This window comes from Chenopodium quinoa, unplaced genomic scaffold (genome assembly GCF_001683475.1).
Source record: "Chenopodium quinoa cultivar QQ74 unplaced genomic scaffold, ASM168347v1, whole genome shotgun sequence".
Taxonomy (NCBI): domain Eukaryota; kingdom Viridiplantae; phylum Streptophyta; class Magnoliopsida; order Caryophyllales; family Amaranthaceae; genus Chenopodium; species Chenopodium quinoa.
In genome coordinates, this window is record NW_018743812.1 from 786522 (window position 1) to 804047 (window position 17526).

The window sequence follows — 17526 nt, forward strand, 5'->3', positions numbered from 1 at the left end:
AACCGACATCGGTGTGAAGCATATAAGCAATTTTAAAGAGGTGGAGCAAAACCTGCTTCAATCTCTCTGTATTTGGTTTCTTTTCAGTGAAGGAAATCAAAGAATTCAGATCATAAATTAGGAAATCTTCCACTGGAGAAAAATCGAAAGTTGCATTTGTCATATAACAAAATTAATGTTTTTATAAGTGTTAACAAGGTGTAATTACAAGTGAGACATCAACATTTCTCATGTAACAATAGGGGCAGGTTGCTATTTGGTGCATCAACCGGTAACATTAATCAAACTGGAAAAAAAATATACAATTGATACTGTACACAGAAACATGAATCCTAGTTTGTTCGAAAGACAGATATTTTCATTTAGACCGTTGAGGGGTCATAAGGAGCCAGCAGCTTCTCCAATTCTTGTAGAGCTGCTGCCATCTTACCGGTCTCGGATTGTATGTTTGATATGCATGGAGCGATCACACCGAGACACTCTTGAATTGTACCTTGCTGAAAAAAAAAAATATACTTTTATTAGCACTAATCCTTAGATCTTAGTGAGCAAGAATAGGGTATAATCAGTTGTAGAATTGGGAAAAAAAAAAAAAAAGAAGATCCTTTGAAGAGATATTATCAACCTCCCAAATCAAGCTAAAAAAACCCCCAAGATTAACCCTTCACAAATATCCTCTTGGCTAATAAAAACTTGATAGGTATGACCAACAACTAAAAGAATCACCACATCCTTAAGCTTCCGTTAATTAAGTGATTGGTTAGGCAATGCTCAAAGAGAATCTTCTAATAGAGCCTAGCACTGGCAATCTATGTTCATAAATCACCAACTAAAGAAATTATTCTCAGTTAGGGAACACTGCAAAATTATCACCATAACTACAATCATCAAACCTCAAATCATGCTACCTGAACAAATATAGGCAGAATCCTATCAACAATTAAGTATTGAACCTCAAATGACACTACTCGAACAAGTATAGGAGGAAACCTATTGTAAAAACAAGTATTAAACCTTAAACCACACTACCTAAACAAGTCTTGGCAAAATTTAAGATAAAATTTGAACGTCAATCCTATCGAAATATAAGTATAGGAGGAGCCTACAGTAAAAACAAGTATGAAACCTCAAATCACACTATCTAAAGAAGTAAAGGCAAAATTCATGATAAAATTGAACCTCAAACGATTATCCCCAAACAATTATACGAGGAATCCTACTGAAAGAAACAAGTATTGAACCTCAAATTGCTTCATCGAAACCACTCAAAATACAATTGTAAGACTAAAAACTAAAAAACTTAGCAATCAACCTCAAATCGCGCTATTGGAACAAGTGTAGGCAGAATCCTATCTACTGTCAATCAATTACTTGCTCATTCATATACCAAAGATTAGATTCTAGTAGTCAACCTCAAATCACGCTATCAGAACAAGTATATGCAGAATTACAATGCAGTATAGTACCAAACAATCAATCACTTGCTTATTCATAAACAAACCAAAGATTAAACTTTCATTCAACCCACAACACCAAACAAATCAATTCAAAAAACCCTAATCCAAAATTCACAAAAGAGGCAAAAGATTAGATTTTAGTAGTCAACCTCAAATCGCGCTATCAGAACAAGTATATGCAGAATGACAATGCAGTATAGTACCAAACAATCAATCACTTGCTTATTCATAAACAAACCAAAGATTAAACTTTCATTCAACCCACAACACCAAACAAATCAATTCAAAAAACCCTAATCCAAAATTCACAAAAGAGGCAAAAGATTAGATTTTAGTAGTCAACCTCAAATCGCGCTATCAGAACAAGTATATGCAGAATTACAATGCAGTATAGTACCAAACAATCAATCACTTGCTTATTCATAAACAAACCAAAGATTAAACTTTCATTCAACCCACAACACCAAACAAATCAATTCAAAAAACCCTAATCCAAAATTCACAAAAGAGGCAAAAGATTAGATTTTAGTAGTCAACCTCAAATCGCGCTATCAGAACAAGTATATGCAGAATGACAATGCAGTATAGTACCAAACAATCAATCACTTGCTTATTCATAAACAAACCAAAGATTAAACTTTCATTCAACCCACAACACCAAACAAATCAATTCAAAAAACCCTAATCCAAAATTCACAAAAGAGGCAAAAGATTAGATTTTAGTAGTCAACCTCAAATCGCGCTATCAGAACAAGTATATGCAGAATGACAATGCAGTTTAGTACCAAACAATCAATTACTTGCTTATTCATAAACAAACCAAAGATTTGAATACATTTTATGTCAAAATTACAAATTAAAAGCACTAACCATAGTCTTTATTCTCTTGGTCAAACGTTCATTCATATTGACCAAATCAACACCCTGCATAAAAAAACCACAATTATAAATCTTTTATTTAAAAAAAAAATATGTTTCATTAAAAGCTATAATTTCAGAACTAACCTCTTGAGTATTGGATGATACAGCTTGATTAAGAGAGTTGACTGCTCCCAATTGAGTAGGTACAAAGGATCCTGATCCAGCTTCATTATTGAGTGGAGCATTACTTTCATTCATATTGACCATATCAACATCCTGCATAAAAAAAAACACAATTATAAATCTTTTATTTAAAAAAAAGAAATGTTTCATTAAAAGCTATACTTTCAGAACTAACCCCTAGAGTATTGAATGATACAGCTTGATTGAGAGAGTTGACTGCTCCCGATTGAGGAGGTAGAGATTCCCCTTCAAAGAATCCTGATCCAGCTTCATTATTGAGTGGAGCATTGAGTTCCAGATTTTCAGGTTCCAGATTTCCGAAGTCAATAAGAGCTGTCAAACTGTCGGTAGAATCAGAACCAATTCCTTCATTTGGGTTCGGACCCATTGCTTGAATTGGAGTCGGATTGGGTAACATTTCCAGATTTTCAGGTTCCAGATTTTCAGGTTCCAGATTTTCAGGTTCCAGATTTTCGAAGTCAATAAGAGCTGTCAAACTGTCGATAGAATCAGAACCAATTCCTTCATTTGGGTTCGGACCCATTGCTTGAATTGGAGTCGGATTGGGTAACATTTCCAGATTTTCAGGTTCCAGATTTTCAGGTTCCAGATTTTCGAAGTCAATAAGATCTGTAATCGGATTGGGTTCCATTTGTAATCCGCCATATACAATTGGCAATTGAAACGTAAGCCTAGCCCTTTTATCGGCTGCCGCCCACTCAAATCTTAAGAGGGTATTCTCGACGATGTTATTAACTTCAACACATCTGTTCCACTGCCCAAATAGTTTACCCTCATTTCTATCATTTAATTTGCATTTAAAGCGCCAAAGATTATTATTATCTTGTGCCAAGAAAAAAATTGTTTTTCCAGCCAATAATTTTTGTCTATCATCCGGATGCAACATTGTTCTAAAATATTCAACTTCTTCTCGAAAGATGATGCAGTAAGAATTGACATCAGATGCAGTAAGATATTTCTCAAAAACTAACTCGAATTGCGCATTCTCCATCTGCGAAAAGAAAAAAAAAAAATCAAGGAAAACAAAATTTATGACTAAGATTACTAAACCCTAAATGAAATAATAAAAGAATTATAAAACCCTAATAATCAATATTCAACTAAGATTACTAAACCCTAATAAGAAATTCAAACAATGAAATTCAAGATTTATCCCGCCATCGCCAAAACATCTTACCTCAAGAAGCTGTTTAATGGAGGAGAGCTCAAATTACGCTTCAATGGAGGAAAAAGCGTTGAATTGATATTGATCGAAAAAGGGAAAATTGGGGAAAATCAGCGTACACGTCAATGATTCAAAGGAGAGAGATTATTTGATCGAAGAAGGGAAAATTGGGCAACCTAACGCTATTCTTGCAAGCTTTTGTGTATTGGCGCGATCTTGTATTTTTTTTTTTTTTTTGAAAGAAAGAATTGTATTTTGTTAATATGGCTGCTGCCGTATTTATGTAATACGTGGTATATGCTTTTCCCTTTTGTGTTAAAAAAAAAGCTGTTAATTCGGGTAAATAGGTCGTGTTTGGATCAACTCGGATCGGATCATTTCTGATTAATGTCGTAACCTATATGGGTTGGGTTCGGGTTGGGTCATGCTTGAGTCGGGTAACGTCGGGTCATCTTATCGGGTTTGGGTCGGGTTAATAACAGACCGGGTTACATTCGGGTCGGGTGAATAATAGGTCGAGTTTAATTCGGATTAAAACGGGTTAGGGTCAATCTCGGGTTCGAGTCGGGTTCGGTTCAATTTGCGGGTTATAATCTGGTCAGGTCATTCTCGGGTTCGGTTTTATTTGAATTTTTTTTTTTTTATAAAATATAAGATAAAACAAACAAGCCTAAGGTCAAATAGTATTTGTAAACCGTAATTGACTACATTAATGCACATGCACCTACAAAGTAGTAGTCGTAAACCATAATTGCTTAATTGAAATATAGAATGAATTTGCACCTAAAAAGTAGTAGTATTCGTAAATCGTAATCACTAAATTTAGATAAAGAATGCACATGCATCCAAAAAGTAGTGGTATTCATAAATATTTTTAGGTTTTTTTGGGACATATAAATTGTAATACATTTTAAAAAGTTGTAGTATTCGTAAATCGTAATTACTAAATTTAAATAAAGAATGCACATGCATCCAAAAAGTAGTGGTATTCATAAATATTTATAGGTTTTTTTTGAGACATATAAATTGTAATACATTTGATAATAGAGAATTTTATTGAAAATATTTGAATAAACTTAAATAGGAAAATAACTCATAGAATTAGGGGAAAAAAAAAATATGACGTAATCCTAGATTGCTAGTTAATTTCGGGTCAATAACAAGTCAGGTTGATTTCGGGTCGGGTTAGTGACAGATCGGGTTGAATTTCGGGTCAAGTTAGTAATAGGTCGGGTTAAATTCGGGTCGCGTTAAATTCGGGTCGGATTAAGAATAGGTCGGGTTGAATTCAAGTCGGGTTAAATTCGGGTTTTGACGGGTTAAAATGGGTTTAGGTCAATTGTGGTTCAGGTCGGGTTCGGTTCAAGTCAATATTTTACGGGTTATATTCGGGTCGGGTCATCTCCAGGTCGGTTCATGTTCGGATTCGGGTCTCAAATACTCGGGTTAATTCGGGTCTAGGGTTGGTTTCAGGTCGGGTCATATTGGGTTCGGGTCATCATTTTTCCGGGTTTAGACGGGTCGGTTAATAACCGGATTCGGGTCTGTATTTCGAATCGGGTCAGCTTTTGACAGCTCTAGTTACAATCCCATGAAAGATAATCGCATACCCAATTCCATTCATCCATGTCACCATGTGTATAGTTAGAGTGACATGACTTAACCAACATGACATAAATTCAATTACTCATACCGTTCTCATACACTTTGACTTTTATCCTAACTTTGATCTTCAATATCTTTGATTATTTATTAGTAAAAAAATATTAATAAAAGTTAATATTTTGATGATATACAAAGTACATAAAATAAACCAAAATAACATCTAGGGGGCATGCTTGGAATGGGGGTAGTGTATTAAGGGGGTAAAAAAGTCAAACAAAAAAAAATGAAGATAGATTGAGGTAGTTGTAAGAAAAAATGAAATAGTGATGTGTAATTACAAGGAAAATAAGGTAGTGATGGTGTGATGATGAGGGAGAGAGGGGAACTATTTTCCTCATTTTGGGGGTAATTGTTATCCTAGTGTGGTGGTGGGTAACTTTTACCCCACTATGAGGGTAATAATCTTCCAATCTCCCATTCTTCCTCATGCCACCACTAGCATGTACCGTCTATCCTTCATCACCACCTCATCCTCTTTAACATTATCTTCATTTACATTTAATTTTTTTGTTTGACTTTTACAACCCCTTAATGTATTACCCACAATCCCAGCATGCCCCTAATATAGAAGGAATGAGAAGAGAAAAAAAGTCTTAACATGCCATATTATTAATCGCTACCAAGTATCTATATGGAGATATCTAAGATTAATATGATTTATAAGGAGAAGGGAAATTAAAAATAAAAAATATAAGAAAATGCTTTGGCAGGAAAAAGGTTACAAATTATAAATTGCAATTAATCCATTTACCAAATTGATTAGGAAATTCAAAACAAGATCATTCTGAAACAAACCAAGTAGCCAAATTTAACTCCTACAGCAACTAAATAGAAAGTCACACTCCACTTCAACATCCCACATTGGCCTTCAAAGTGAATTGCAAGCTATGATCAAGATTCGTAACTTCGTAAAACCTTCACATAGCCTCGTTAAATCCTGAAATACATCAAAAACAACGAAGCTACCCATAAAAGCATCATATGATCACAACCACACCAAATCAAGCCAAAATAAGCTACAAACAACTAATTTAGACTCAAAAACTACGTAAAAAGACCCTAAAAACAAGCACAATACACGACTTATCAACTTGTTTGCAACACTAACCCCAATAAGGGTTGTAACCTTAGAAGCAATTTTGCTTCAATTTTGAGAATTCACCAATTAAAACACAAGACGAACTATTTATAAACTTTTTCAAGAACAATGCACAATTTCTTATTGAAGTCGATGTACTGTCATTGGAATGTCTTTCCAAATAACAAATCTGTATAATTGTTGGTCAATATTGTCTAGACATATTGTAGGCCCTATGCGACATGTATACTCCCTCCAGGACTTCATCCCTTATTTAATGAGATTGTCATTCTTGAGTAGTCTACTTTTTAGCCGACTTAAGATACCACCTGAAACCCCATTGCTCATTTTCTTACGCATGGGCGTATTGCCTATTAGTCAAGGGAAATAATAGTGAATGGAGAGTTATTTTTGCAAATCAACTTCTGCTAAACCATACGATACAAACATGTTTAGTACGAGTACTATTTAAACTATTTGATCTTGCTGCTTATTAGAATATCTCGTACGTCCCGTCAAACATTAAAGAGAGTAATCGAACAAAAAAAAAAATTGTTGCCACGAAGTTAATATTCCTAGTCAACAAATAATAGATGATCCGTAAAATGTGGAATGGTATGTACTTGGTTTTTTTTTTTTTTTTTTTTTTTTTTTTTTTTTTTTTTTTTTTTTTTTTTTTTTTTTCCAACTGAAGCTAAAAGCCAATAAAAGAAAGAAAAACAAGCAAGAAACGAAAAACAAAAACAAAACGAAACCAGAAAGACCCTAAACTACGGAGGGACCAGACGTGGTAAAGCCACACCCCTAGCGTCCTCCACTAAGATACGACCTAACTCTGACGGAATAACAGTAAATATAATCAAGTGAGAGTCCAACATGACTCCGCGGTTGGCCAACCAATCCGCCGCTCTATTTCCCTCGCGATACACATGTGCCACTTTAACTTGCCATCTTGTATCTTTGAGCAATTGCTGACAGTATTGTAACGCCTGTATATTTTCTCCTTGTGGCACTTCCTTCCTCTGTAATGCTTCTATGCAGGCTAGATTATCCAGTTGAACCTCCAGCTTTGAGATTTGTAGATTCTTGGCTAATTCTAGTCCCCTTATGAGTGCTTTAACTTCTGCTTTAAAGGCTGTGCACACTCCAAAATTGGCTGCCAAAGCTGAAACAAAACGCCCTTCATGGTCCCTGATGATCCCGCCACCCCCTGCAGGTCCTGGGCAGCCTTTTGCTGCCCCATCACAATTTAAAAGAATGGTATGTACTTGTTAATTTAATATTATTACATATATTTACCAAAAAACCCTAGCCTCTTCTCTCTAGCCTCCATTGTTAATTTTGAAGGGGCTTTCATCGGATTTTACCGGTGGAAAGCCCCAATCTTTGTTTCCTCTACGTTTTTTTTGTTTCTTAGGTTATAATAATGTCTCCTTCAAAAGAAAGGGTTTATCTCTTTCGAAAGACAAGGTTTTTTCGATCTGCTTAGAAAGACAAGGTTTTTTTGATCTCCTTCGAAAAACAAGGTTTTTTCGATCTCTTTCGAAAGACAAGGTTTTTTCGATCTCCTTCGAAAGTCAAGGTTTTTCAATCTCCTTTGAAAGACAAGGTTTTATTTGCGCTTAATATGGTCTGTAGTTGTGCGGGGCTACAATTGGCTCGGATTCGGGTTAAGAAATCAGCACAATAATTTTCACTCTCACAATCAAATTATGAAGCGGTGACGGATCCACTCAAAAAGTTGTATGAGACAACGAATTGAGAATGTGCCGAATTGTTAAATGTATGTATTTGGATTCTTAGCCCTTCCGTGGATAATTCTTGTTAAATCTATTTTCATTATCGTTAATTGTCAATTATAGATGTCGTATGGCTTTCATTAATGAAATAGGACTTCTTTCAAAAAAAAAAATTATTACATATTTACATGTATACCAAATACCAACGCTGCTTAATTACTACGGAGTACCTGTTGTATATTTAGATTTTTGATGCATAATTTGTCTCCTTTCTTAATGAACACTATCTTTTTTTTATAAACAAGATCAATTACTTCCTCCGTTAACGGTTATCTGCAACATTTACCAAAAACGGGTGTTAACTATTATTGCAACAAACTTATTTCTTTCCTATTTTAGTAACATTTTTCTGTTAAAATGACCAAAATACCCTTACTAAAAAATTATTAGCACATAATACTACACATATCTACAACCCTAATCTAACTTAATTATGTAAGCTTATCCTCCAAAAAAATCAGATATCTTGGCAGCTTCATCTCCCCACCACACCTTTCTCCTCCATCTTCATCTCTCATCATCTCTCATTTCTTCAATCTGCAGTTCATCATCATCATCTCTCATCTTCTTCAATCTCCAATTCATCATCATCATCTCTCATCATCTTCTTTCCCGACAGCCACCCCTTCCCCTCCGTGTCGGCTGCCGGCACCCTAACCCTAAACACCACCCTTAAAACCACCCTAAACGGATCGATTCCCCGGCAACGTCGACCCCCCTCTCTTTCCCCTACCCACGCTGCCCTCGAACTTCGTCAAATATGCAATCTCATTCCTCCTTCATCTAGGTTTTGTGGGTCTCGGGTGTGGATCTAGATGTCGGTGATTGTGGGTCTGGGTTTAGTTCAAGGTTTTGTGGTGGTTGATTTCGAAGGTGGTTGGTGGCGTGGTGTTGGGTTGCGTAGCGTAGTGGGTGGCGTGGTGTTTGGTTTCGTGGTGGTGGTTTAATTTTAATTAATTCAGCAATTCGTGGTGGTGGTCGTTTAATTGGGGATTTTGGGGTTTTGGTGGTTGTTGTCGGTGGATTTTGGTGGTTGTTTTCGTTGGGTTTGGTGGTGGTGGTTTACGGAAGTTTTCAGTGGGTGTGTGGGTTTTCAGTGGGTTTGGTGGTGGTGGTAGTGGTAGTGGCGGTTTACGATGGGTTGGACGGTGGTGGTGGGGATTCTGGGTTCTGGGATTGGTTGTTGTGGTTTTAATTAATTGTGGATTTTTTTTAATAATTGGATTAGTGCTTAAGTATATGCCCCTCATATTTCAATAAGCATGTTTAAAAACTTTTGCCTCGGCCTCCGCAACCGGTACAAATGTTGTACATAACCATTAACTGAGGAAGTAGATAGGTTTGGCAAGTGGATTAAGCTCATTAAGTATAAAATATACTAGTAGAAGTATTTCAATTAGGCCTATAGAACGTTTACGGCACTTCATTAAACATCTAGCAACGTGACAAATAAATTGAGCCCATTTCAACTATATTATAATGATATAATCAATAATCATCAATAACTATATACTAAAAGACACACCAGCAACGACACGTGTCATTTCCTGGTGTGTCCTTATTTATTTATTTTTTTGTAAGAAAAAAACATATTTTAAAAAGATATTATACTAAAATAATGACTATTTTAATTAATATAGTAATTACTTAAAAAAAAGATTTAGTATATTCCATATCTTTAAACATACAAGATTGACAACTATAAATAAAAAAATAAAAAAATAAATAAAAACTCCGTAATCAGATTTAACATATTTTGTGACATTTTGTACTACAAGAAAAATTATCAGTTATGATTTACCTAAATATTTATCTAATTATGTAACATTAACTTCATACTAAAGAGCAAATTTTGCTTGCCAAAATAATTTATTTCAATATACTTTTTTTTTCCCTTCCCATTTATTTCTTGTTATTATTATGGAAACTCTAAAAATTGTTAATTTTAACAAATATGACAAGAACTAATATTTGATTTGATTAAAACAAGTGTGACTTCATAGTTCGATTTCCACTTGCCAATTTTTTTCCCATGCATTTTCTAATTTTTTTTTTTATTTGTTATTGTGTGAAATAAGGTTTGAAGTATGAAAAATTATACCCCTCTATTTTGTAATTGAATGAAAACCACACATGCATTGAGACGGTAGTATCTATATGACTATATTTAAATTCATGTATATATCATAAACATTAGTCAATGTGGTGTATGTAATTTATGCAAAAGTTAAACTGAGAAAAGTGACAGAAATACTTATATTTACTTGGGTACAACGTCAACCGAAATTACTTTTTACTCATTTTGATAAATATTGTTCATTTAATTATCAATTGAGCAAGAAACACTTTTGGGTGTATTTTGCTCCTTTGTGTAAACAATAATTTTCATAAAACTGTAATTACTGATATGTGTAAGATGTTTTGTTAAATATTGTCAAACTGATTAATAATAACTTTCACAATAACCGTGTATGACACGGGATCTAAACTAGTTAAGAATTATAATAAACATAAAAAATATGGGATTTTGTTAGATATTTATCTTAATATTACCTCCGTTTAATATTATTTGCAACATTAGATTATTATTTGTGAATTATAAATTTTATCTTATAGGTAAGAAAAAGGGAAAAAGGATAAGAAAATCTCCATCCCTAAAGTGCCTATAGTGATAGTTGACGACCTTATAACTTAAAGATAGTGAATACGGAGTATAATTCTTACTAGCTTACTGTACTTAGTGGGGGAGATCGATCAAGAAATGTGGAATGGCTAAAGTGAACATTAATAATTGGTACGTATCTTCAACTCCATCCTACGGGTACTAATTATCCTAGTGGGATCACATTGAGAAAGTTATTTATGTAATCATGCTATTCTATTTTTAGGCATAAACATTTTTATATAAAAGTTCCAAAATTCCAATTTTGGAATTTGTATTCTACTCATATATAATGGGCCGCATTGAAGTTAATATAGGTAGCCTTTCCATCCTCAATAATCAAATGCCTTTCTTTCTTAGCAGAATGATTCAGTAAAGCATAAAGGGTAATATTACTAATATATGAGTTCAAACTTTATAACTCAAAACAATGCTTGTGACGCAAATGTAGATAGAAATATTTATCTGGTTGGAATTGTACATTTAAATTGTACGATACAAATGAAACACTTTTTTGAAAGCATGCTCTTTAAAGCTTAATGAGTTTACTACTCGTATAAACTTTGGTACTTCCTAGTCCAATTTAGTCCAAACATGTGAAAAATAAGTGATATAATTCAGTCAAATCAGATCAGATTAAAATTTCTTAATTCTTCGATTTGTACTAGAATGACAAACCTACTCCCATGAATTGTCTTTTTTGCATACATGAGCTTAATATTCTAACCTATTGTAGTAGGATGAAAAAATTAAAGCAATATGTAATAGAAGTACAAGTACATTAGCAAAGTAGCAAACACGTAGCATGCAGAAGAGTTAATATTGATGATGATTTGAAGTAACTCTGCTCATTTCCCATGCATGCAATATTAACCAAGGAAATTGGCAGGACAATCACTAATCAGTCCACAAGACAAGGTGCATCACGTATATTAGTATATATATAATTTAATTGTATCATACTACAAATAAATATAAATATATAATAATGGTAACTTATACTGTATTTTGTAGGAAAGTTGCATATTTTGGTCTATAATTGCCACCTTTAATATTGAGGTTGATGGTGTGAAGTACACGTGTCTTTTGGTGATTTAAGGTAGTTTGGATTTTACAGTAACTTACTGCTAACTTTAATGCAATATATTGCACATTGGATCGCATTTTCTCAATGAATTTTTGGACTTACTACCATTACTAGCCACGAGAAATAAGGCAGTGCTCAATACAATAATACTGCATTTGTTGGCAATTAAACTTATACTCACTACAATACAACTTCTTTTTGTTTTCTTGTCATTCTAAACTTCATGTATAGATCTAAGAGGACATATATAGTATTTGTGTTCAAAATTAATAAAGGGTTGTTTGATGGTGTATGTATTGCTCGATTACCGGGGACATTATTCACTAATTCATTATAACAAAGTACATCTAACTACCTAAGTCTGTCAAGGTGGGGCGCCGGGGTATATGACACATACGTATTATACATGTATATATTTCTAAGCTTAAGTAACACACATCATGCATTTAGACTTGGATAGATGTATAGTTGATTTTCAGATCATCAATCGTCAAAGAACTAGGTACATTAAGAAAACGTGAACTCTATATATACAATAGTATTTATTATTATTTCCTTTATTTTCCTTTCAAAATGAAATGTTTTCAGATGTTTTACTGTCAACCCATACTATACAAAGTAACATAACATACAAAACTTTTACTTGAACTTGGCTTGATCAATTAAAAAGCAGGAGTACATATATAATGTAGAATGTGCATATGTCCCATAATTAATAAATTTAATTGTTGTGGTCCTCAATCAATTTTAATATAATATAGGTAGGACTCCATAGGAGAACGTACTACTTCATAAGCAAGCTAGCAATCTTAGCATCATTACCTTTACATTCAAAAGACAGGTTACTTATTGTCAAAAAAAAAAAAAAAAAAAAAAAGGTTGCTTGAGTTCTTGAGTATAATTAGAAAAGCTTGAGTGAGTATATATGTTGTATGCAATGTAAACATATAGGGTGGTGATTGCTCTCAATAAAATTAACCTTTTCGATCAATTAGTAATTAAATTATTTTCTCTCTATCACAAGACAATATTATAATTGTAATTTAGGTATCCGGTAAATTATATGGTCGCTTTCTTGATTTTAGCAAGTCAAATCTTATCTTTTTCAGCCAAAAAAAAAAAAAAAAAAAAGTTACTTCTTTAGAATGACTCATTATTCTAATCTAGTTGATAAGTAAGGGATCACTATGGTAAATTGGTAATCATGAATTACATATAATATACATTTCAATGATCAATTGTTTCAATCCCTTTTATAGTTCAAATTTTACAAAGTTACAATGGAAAATGACGACTTGAAGATGTAGATATTATCTCGAAAACTAGACAAATTAAGCAAATGGCCGGGTATCCACTAACACACGCCATCTTAAAATTAGAGGTTAGATTTCCAATTAATTAAATTCGGTTATCCTGGATGTACAACAGAAAAAAGAAACGAAAAAGATACTTTGCCTTCTGTTGTACAAACTACAAAACTACAAAGAAAGTGCTGTAGTTTGTTAGTATCTACACTTTATATAATCTACTAAAGCTAGGGATATAACAAGTGTCTTTAGTAGTAAGACAGTTCAATTTTTAATTAAAGAACTTTGCAAAAGGGTTCCTTCTACTCATCAACTTTGTAAGTCAGATTTATTACTTAATTAACTAATTAATGAAAACTTTCTCTACAAATGAAAATCAGTTTCTTCTTCAATTCCTCTAGGAAGCTTATCACTTGTCCCATTTGATAAATTGAATTTATGGCAACTGCAAGAAAATTTATAGACTTGTTGGTTTGAGCCGTTTATCACAGTCAAATGTAGTGGGGACCTTTATTTTAGACTATACATTATACAAGCCCTTATTTACCAACTCTTCTACACCGCATAATCATCATGTACGGAGTAATACTGTAATATAACATGTTTACAACATGTTGCTCCGTGCTAACTAAGCTAAACTAAAAACAAATAAATTGGAGTACACTATGTAAATAGACTAATCACTATACAACAATACAAGTACTATCTTTTTCATAATTAGTACCAATCAAATTAAATACATCTTAAAATTTGCAACTTGTCACATAAAAAACTTGAATTGTTCATAGAAATGCTTAAATTTGTACTTGTATTAACTTCATTCCTTCATATAGCCGTCACCCCTACGTACCCCCTTTATAGGGATGACAATCAAAAATCCGCTCCGAGTTTGAGAAAAAAGTAATTCGAGTTCGGCTCCGTTAAAATAATCCGACTTCGAGTCGGAGGAGGGTTGGAGTTGGATCCTACAAAAAAATTCGAGAAAAAAATCCAACCCTGACGGATGTCCGACTCTGACGTATTATTCAACTACAACTCCGAGATAATCTGACCCGTAATTCACTCTAACTCCGACCTATATACAATTTTTTTTTGGGGTTTGTGTAACTGTATACTCCAATTGTGGAGTCAATTAGTGTTTTGTTTTGCTTTGTTTAATTAATTAATTGTATATTGAATAACCAAAAAAAAATTCAGAGTCGGGTCGAATCGGATTCGGAATCGGAGGCCTAATATTGAAGTCGGATCGGAGTCGGAGTCTCGGAGTTGGATGTCAGAGTCGGATTATCGGAGTCAGTTTTAGCCTCCGACTTCTTGTAGGGTCGGAGTACGTCGCCGGATTTATCATAATCTGCTCCGAGTCCAACCCGTTGCCATCCATACCCCTTTATTCTCTCAATTACTCCTAACTAGATGGAAGCCCGTGCGATGCACGATTTTTTTATACATAAATCTCAAGAAAAGATTATTTTCTTAATTTGATCCTATAATTTTTTTATTATTTTGCTTGTTAGAAAACGGATAATTTGTTTTATTTTTATGCAACTTATAATGCAACCTTAATTTACTTAATATTAGTTATATGAAAATTATAAGTATGATAAATATTAGAATAAAATCATAATCCTATTCGTATTTTTTTAACCTATGATTCGTTTGTATAACGAAAACACGTTGTTCCACTATACATATATAGTTATAAAATCACTATTTTTCTTTCACAAACAATAACTTAGACCACCATTATTCTTTTACTCAGTATCAACTTTATACAATAAAAAATTAATAAAGTAAACCCAAAACTATAGGGTTAAAATAAAGACGGTGGGAGTAATAGTATAAGATATATATATATATATATATATATATATATATATATATATATATATATATATATATACTACCAAGAGTGTTGCATTACTAAAATTAATCTAATTGAATAAAATTAAATCTTTATAATGAAATTTCATTATCATATAATGTCCTTAATAATAGAGTTATATGTATACACTATTATAGTGATTTTTACAATAATAATATAGATATTCTACCAGAAACTATAATACATAGAAAAATCAAAATTATCAGAGAAATTTTCTTACAATCTTTCATTTTTTTTCCCTACTATTGTAACATTATAGTTGACTTGGGGCCTGTTCTGATTTACTGAACTAAACTAAATTGATTGAAGCTGAACTGAATATTTTATGAGAGAAGTAAATTAGGAATTGAACTGAACTAAACTGAAAATAGCTGAAGAGAATAGGCCCTTACTTTTCCAATCCACACATTTCTCTTTTGGATTTATAAGTGCTTGAAGAAATTTCTTTCAATTGGCGCATGGACATAATCCCTTCAAATACAGAATAATTAATATTAAGTTACAATTAAGTTGTTTAACAAAATTTAATACGACAAGTAACATAATTAGATTAGGTAAAATAAAACAAAACATACATCTTATAAAATAATGAATAATAATCAATTTATTTTGTTTACCATCAGAAAGCCTTGATATACTTACATTATTTCCAATATTTTTTGTTAATTAACGAATTAGACCTGAAAAAATTCACACCATGAAAAAGTGTAGATAAATAATATTCCCATGTTTGTGTTTTTTGTATAGTATATATATATATTGTCTATTTACAATTGAAAAAAAAAAAAAAATCAAAATTATATTTTTGAGAGGATGTATACAAATCTTTAATATCATCCTATCTTATATATTTGTGGAGTAGCAAATAAATCTCTTATAAAAAATTTTATCTAATCATGAAATGGGTTGCTAGATAACATAAAAATTGAACATTATTGTGTGTTTTTTTTTTTTTTTTTTTTTTTTTTTTTTTTTTTTTGAAGAATATTGATAAAGACTGAACGTTATTGTTATTTTTTTTTTTTAAGAATATTGATTTTTTTTTAATAAAATTGAAGAATATTAGTTAATTATTAATAATTTATATTTCTTTTAAAATGTTTTTTTTTAAAAAAAAAAATTGATTAACGTTTTCTTAAAAACAAAATGAACATATATTTTCCTTTTTCAAATAATTAATTTTAAAGTGTTTGTGTATAATAATTGTATAATTTATAGTTTTTTTAAAATTAAATCCTAATATCAAAAGATTATCTTTTAAAAAAGATAATTTTTAGGTTTAAAATAATTTAAATCTTAATAAATCATTATTCGTCGTTTTTACCTACGTGGAAATTTTTTTAAATTTCATTCGTCACTTTTGCTTATGTGGCGAGTGAATTTTTTAATTCTAAAATAAAATTAAAATCTAACTTTTAATTGGTCGAAATAATACCTTTGCTTATGTGGCGCGCCAAATGCTCTCGAAAAATGCCTACTTTATTTATATATATTAGATTAATATAAGGTGAATGTAAAAGAGAAAGAAACACTTGGAGAAGGGTCAAGTTTCACAAGCTTTTAATTAACCTAATGACAATTTAGGAACAGATACAAGAATGTGAACCTCCTTATTCTCTACTTCATAACGTTCTAAACTATCTTTTTGACGGATTAACCATCAAATTGAACGTAATATCTAGCAATAGTATAATACCTTAGTTATAACACCTACAACGGCTACAAGGGCTAGTATGAATTGACCAAGCTTTGACTATAATTGCACTCTAAACCATAGGATAAAATATCATCAAGTAAACTATTTTAAGATTTGTGTGAATGTGTGATTTTCTAAATATCTAATTTTGTACTTTGTATAATTTTTATTAATTTGAATTGGAATTAAGGTTATTTGGCAGTAAGCAAACAATTACAAGATAATACCCTGAAAAATTGAAAATACGGTGAAGAGAACCAATCCTTGGTCATCACTCATGAACTTAATTCATTTATACTTGTTAATTTGTTATAGCAAGTGGATTGAGCTTAGGAAACCCTTATTTTCTTTTCAAACTTAACTTATTTTAAGAATTTTTGTTTTACAATATTATAGCTTATTTTTGCTAATTAATCTAAAATTATCATTCCTAAAACTAGCAAAAATAAATAAATAAAAGGAAAAGAAGCTAGTATAATGAATTAATTTATTGATAGATTATTCTTTTCCATAACAACATGTTTAGGAAACAAATGCATTATATTTTATAAAAGGGGTAATGGTCTTCCATTAAAAAAAAAAGGGATAATGTTCTACGTTGTCCTAATTATAAGCATTACGAAGTAAATAATTTTTTTAAAATGGTAGTACTCCATAGTGTAG

The 17526-nt window shown here is 32.0% G+C and overlaps 1 protein-coding gene across 2 annotated transcripts; it reads right to left on the reverse strand.

Annotated features, from left to right (window-relative positions):
• Positions 1–133: 133 nt before the first annotated feature.
• On the reverse strand, positions 134–3812 carry LOC110685364. Of its 2 annotated transcripts, XM_021861887.1 has the most exons (5): positions 3700–3812; positions 2677–3513; positions 2463–2594; positions 2328–2381; positions 134–497 (listed from the first exon to the last, which is right to left on the reverse strand). In XM_021861887.1, exons 2-5 carry the CDS (start codon positions 3511–3513, stop codon positions 363–365), a joined length of 1158 nt encoding a protein of 385 aa, XP_021717579.1. In that variant the 5' UTR covers positions 3700–3812; the 3' UTR covers positions 134–362. The 2 variants fall into 2 exon arrangements, with proteins under 2 accessions (XP_021717579.1, XP_021717580.1); XM_021861888.1 differs by lacking the exon at positions 3700–3812 and having other exon boundaries at positions 2677–3693.
• Positions 3813–17526: the final 13714 nt, after the last annotated feature.

What these genes read in the sequence shown, in the direction of transcription:
- LOC110685364 (XM_021861887.1), bottom strand. Translation starts at nt 3,513, where the DNA reads ATGGAGAATGCGCAATTCGAGTTAGTTTTTGAGAAATATCTTACTGCA. An exon ending in TATCATCCAATACTCAAGAG is followed by an intron (nt 2,382 to 2,462) that starts GTTAGTTCTGAA and finishes TTTTTTATGCAG; the next exon opens with GGTGTTGATTTGGTCAATAT. An exon ending in CCAAGAGAATAAAGACTATG is followed by an intron (nt 498 to 2,327) that starts GTTAGTGCTTTT and finishes TTTTTTTTTCAG; the next exon opens with CAAGGTACAATTCAAGAGTG.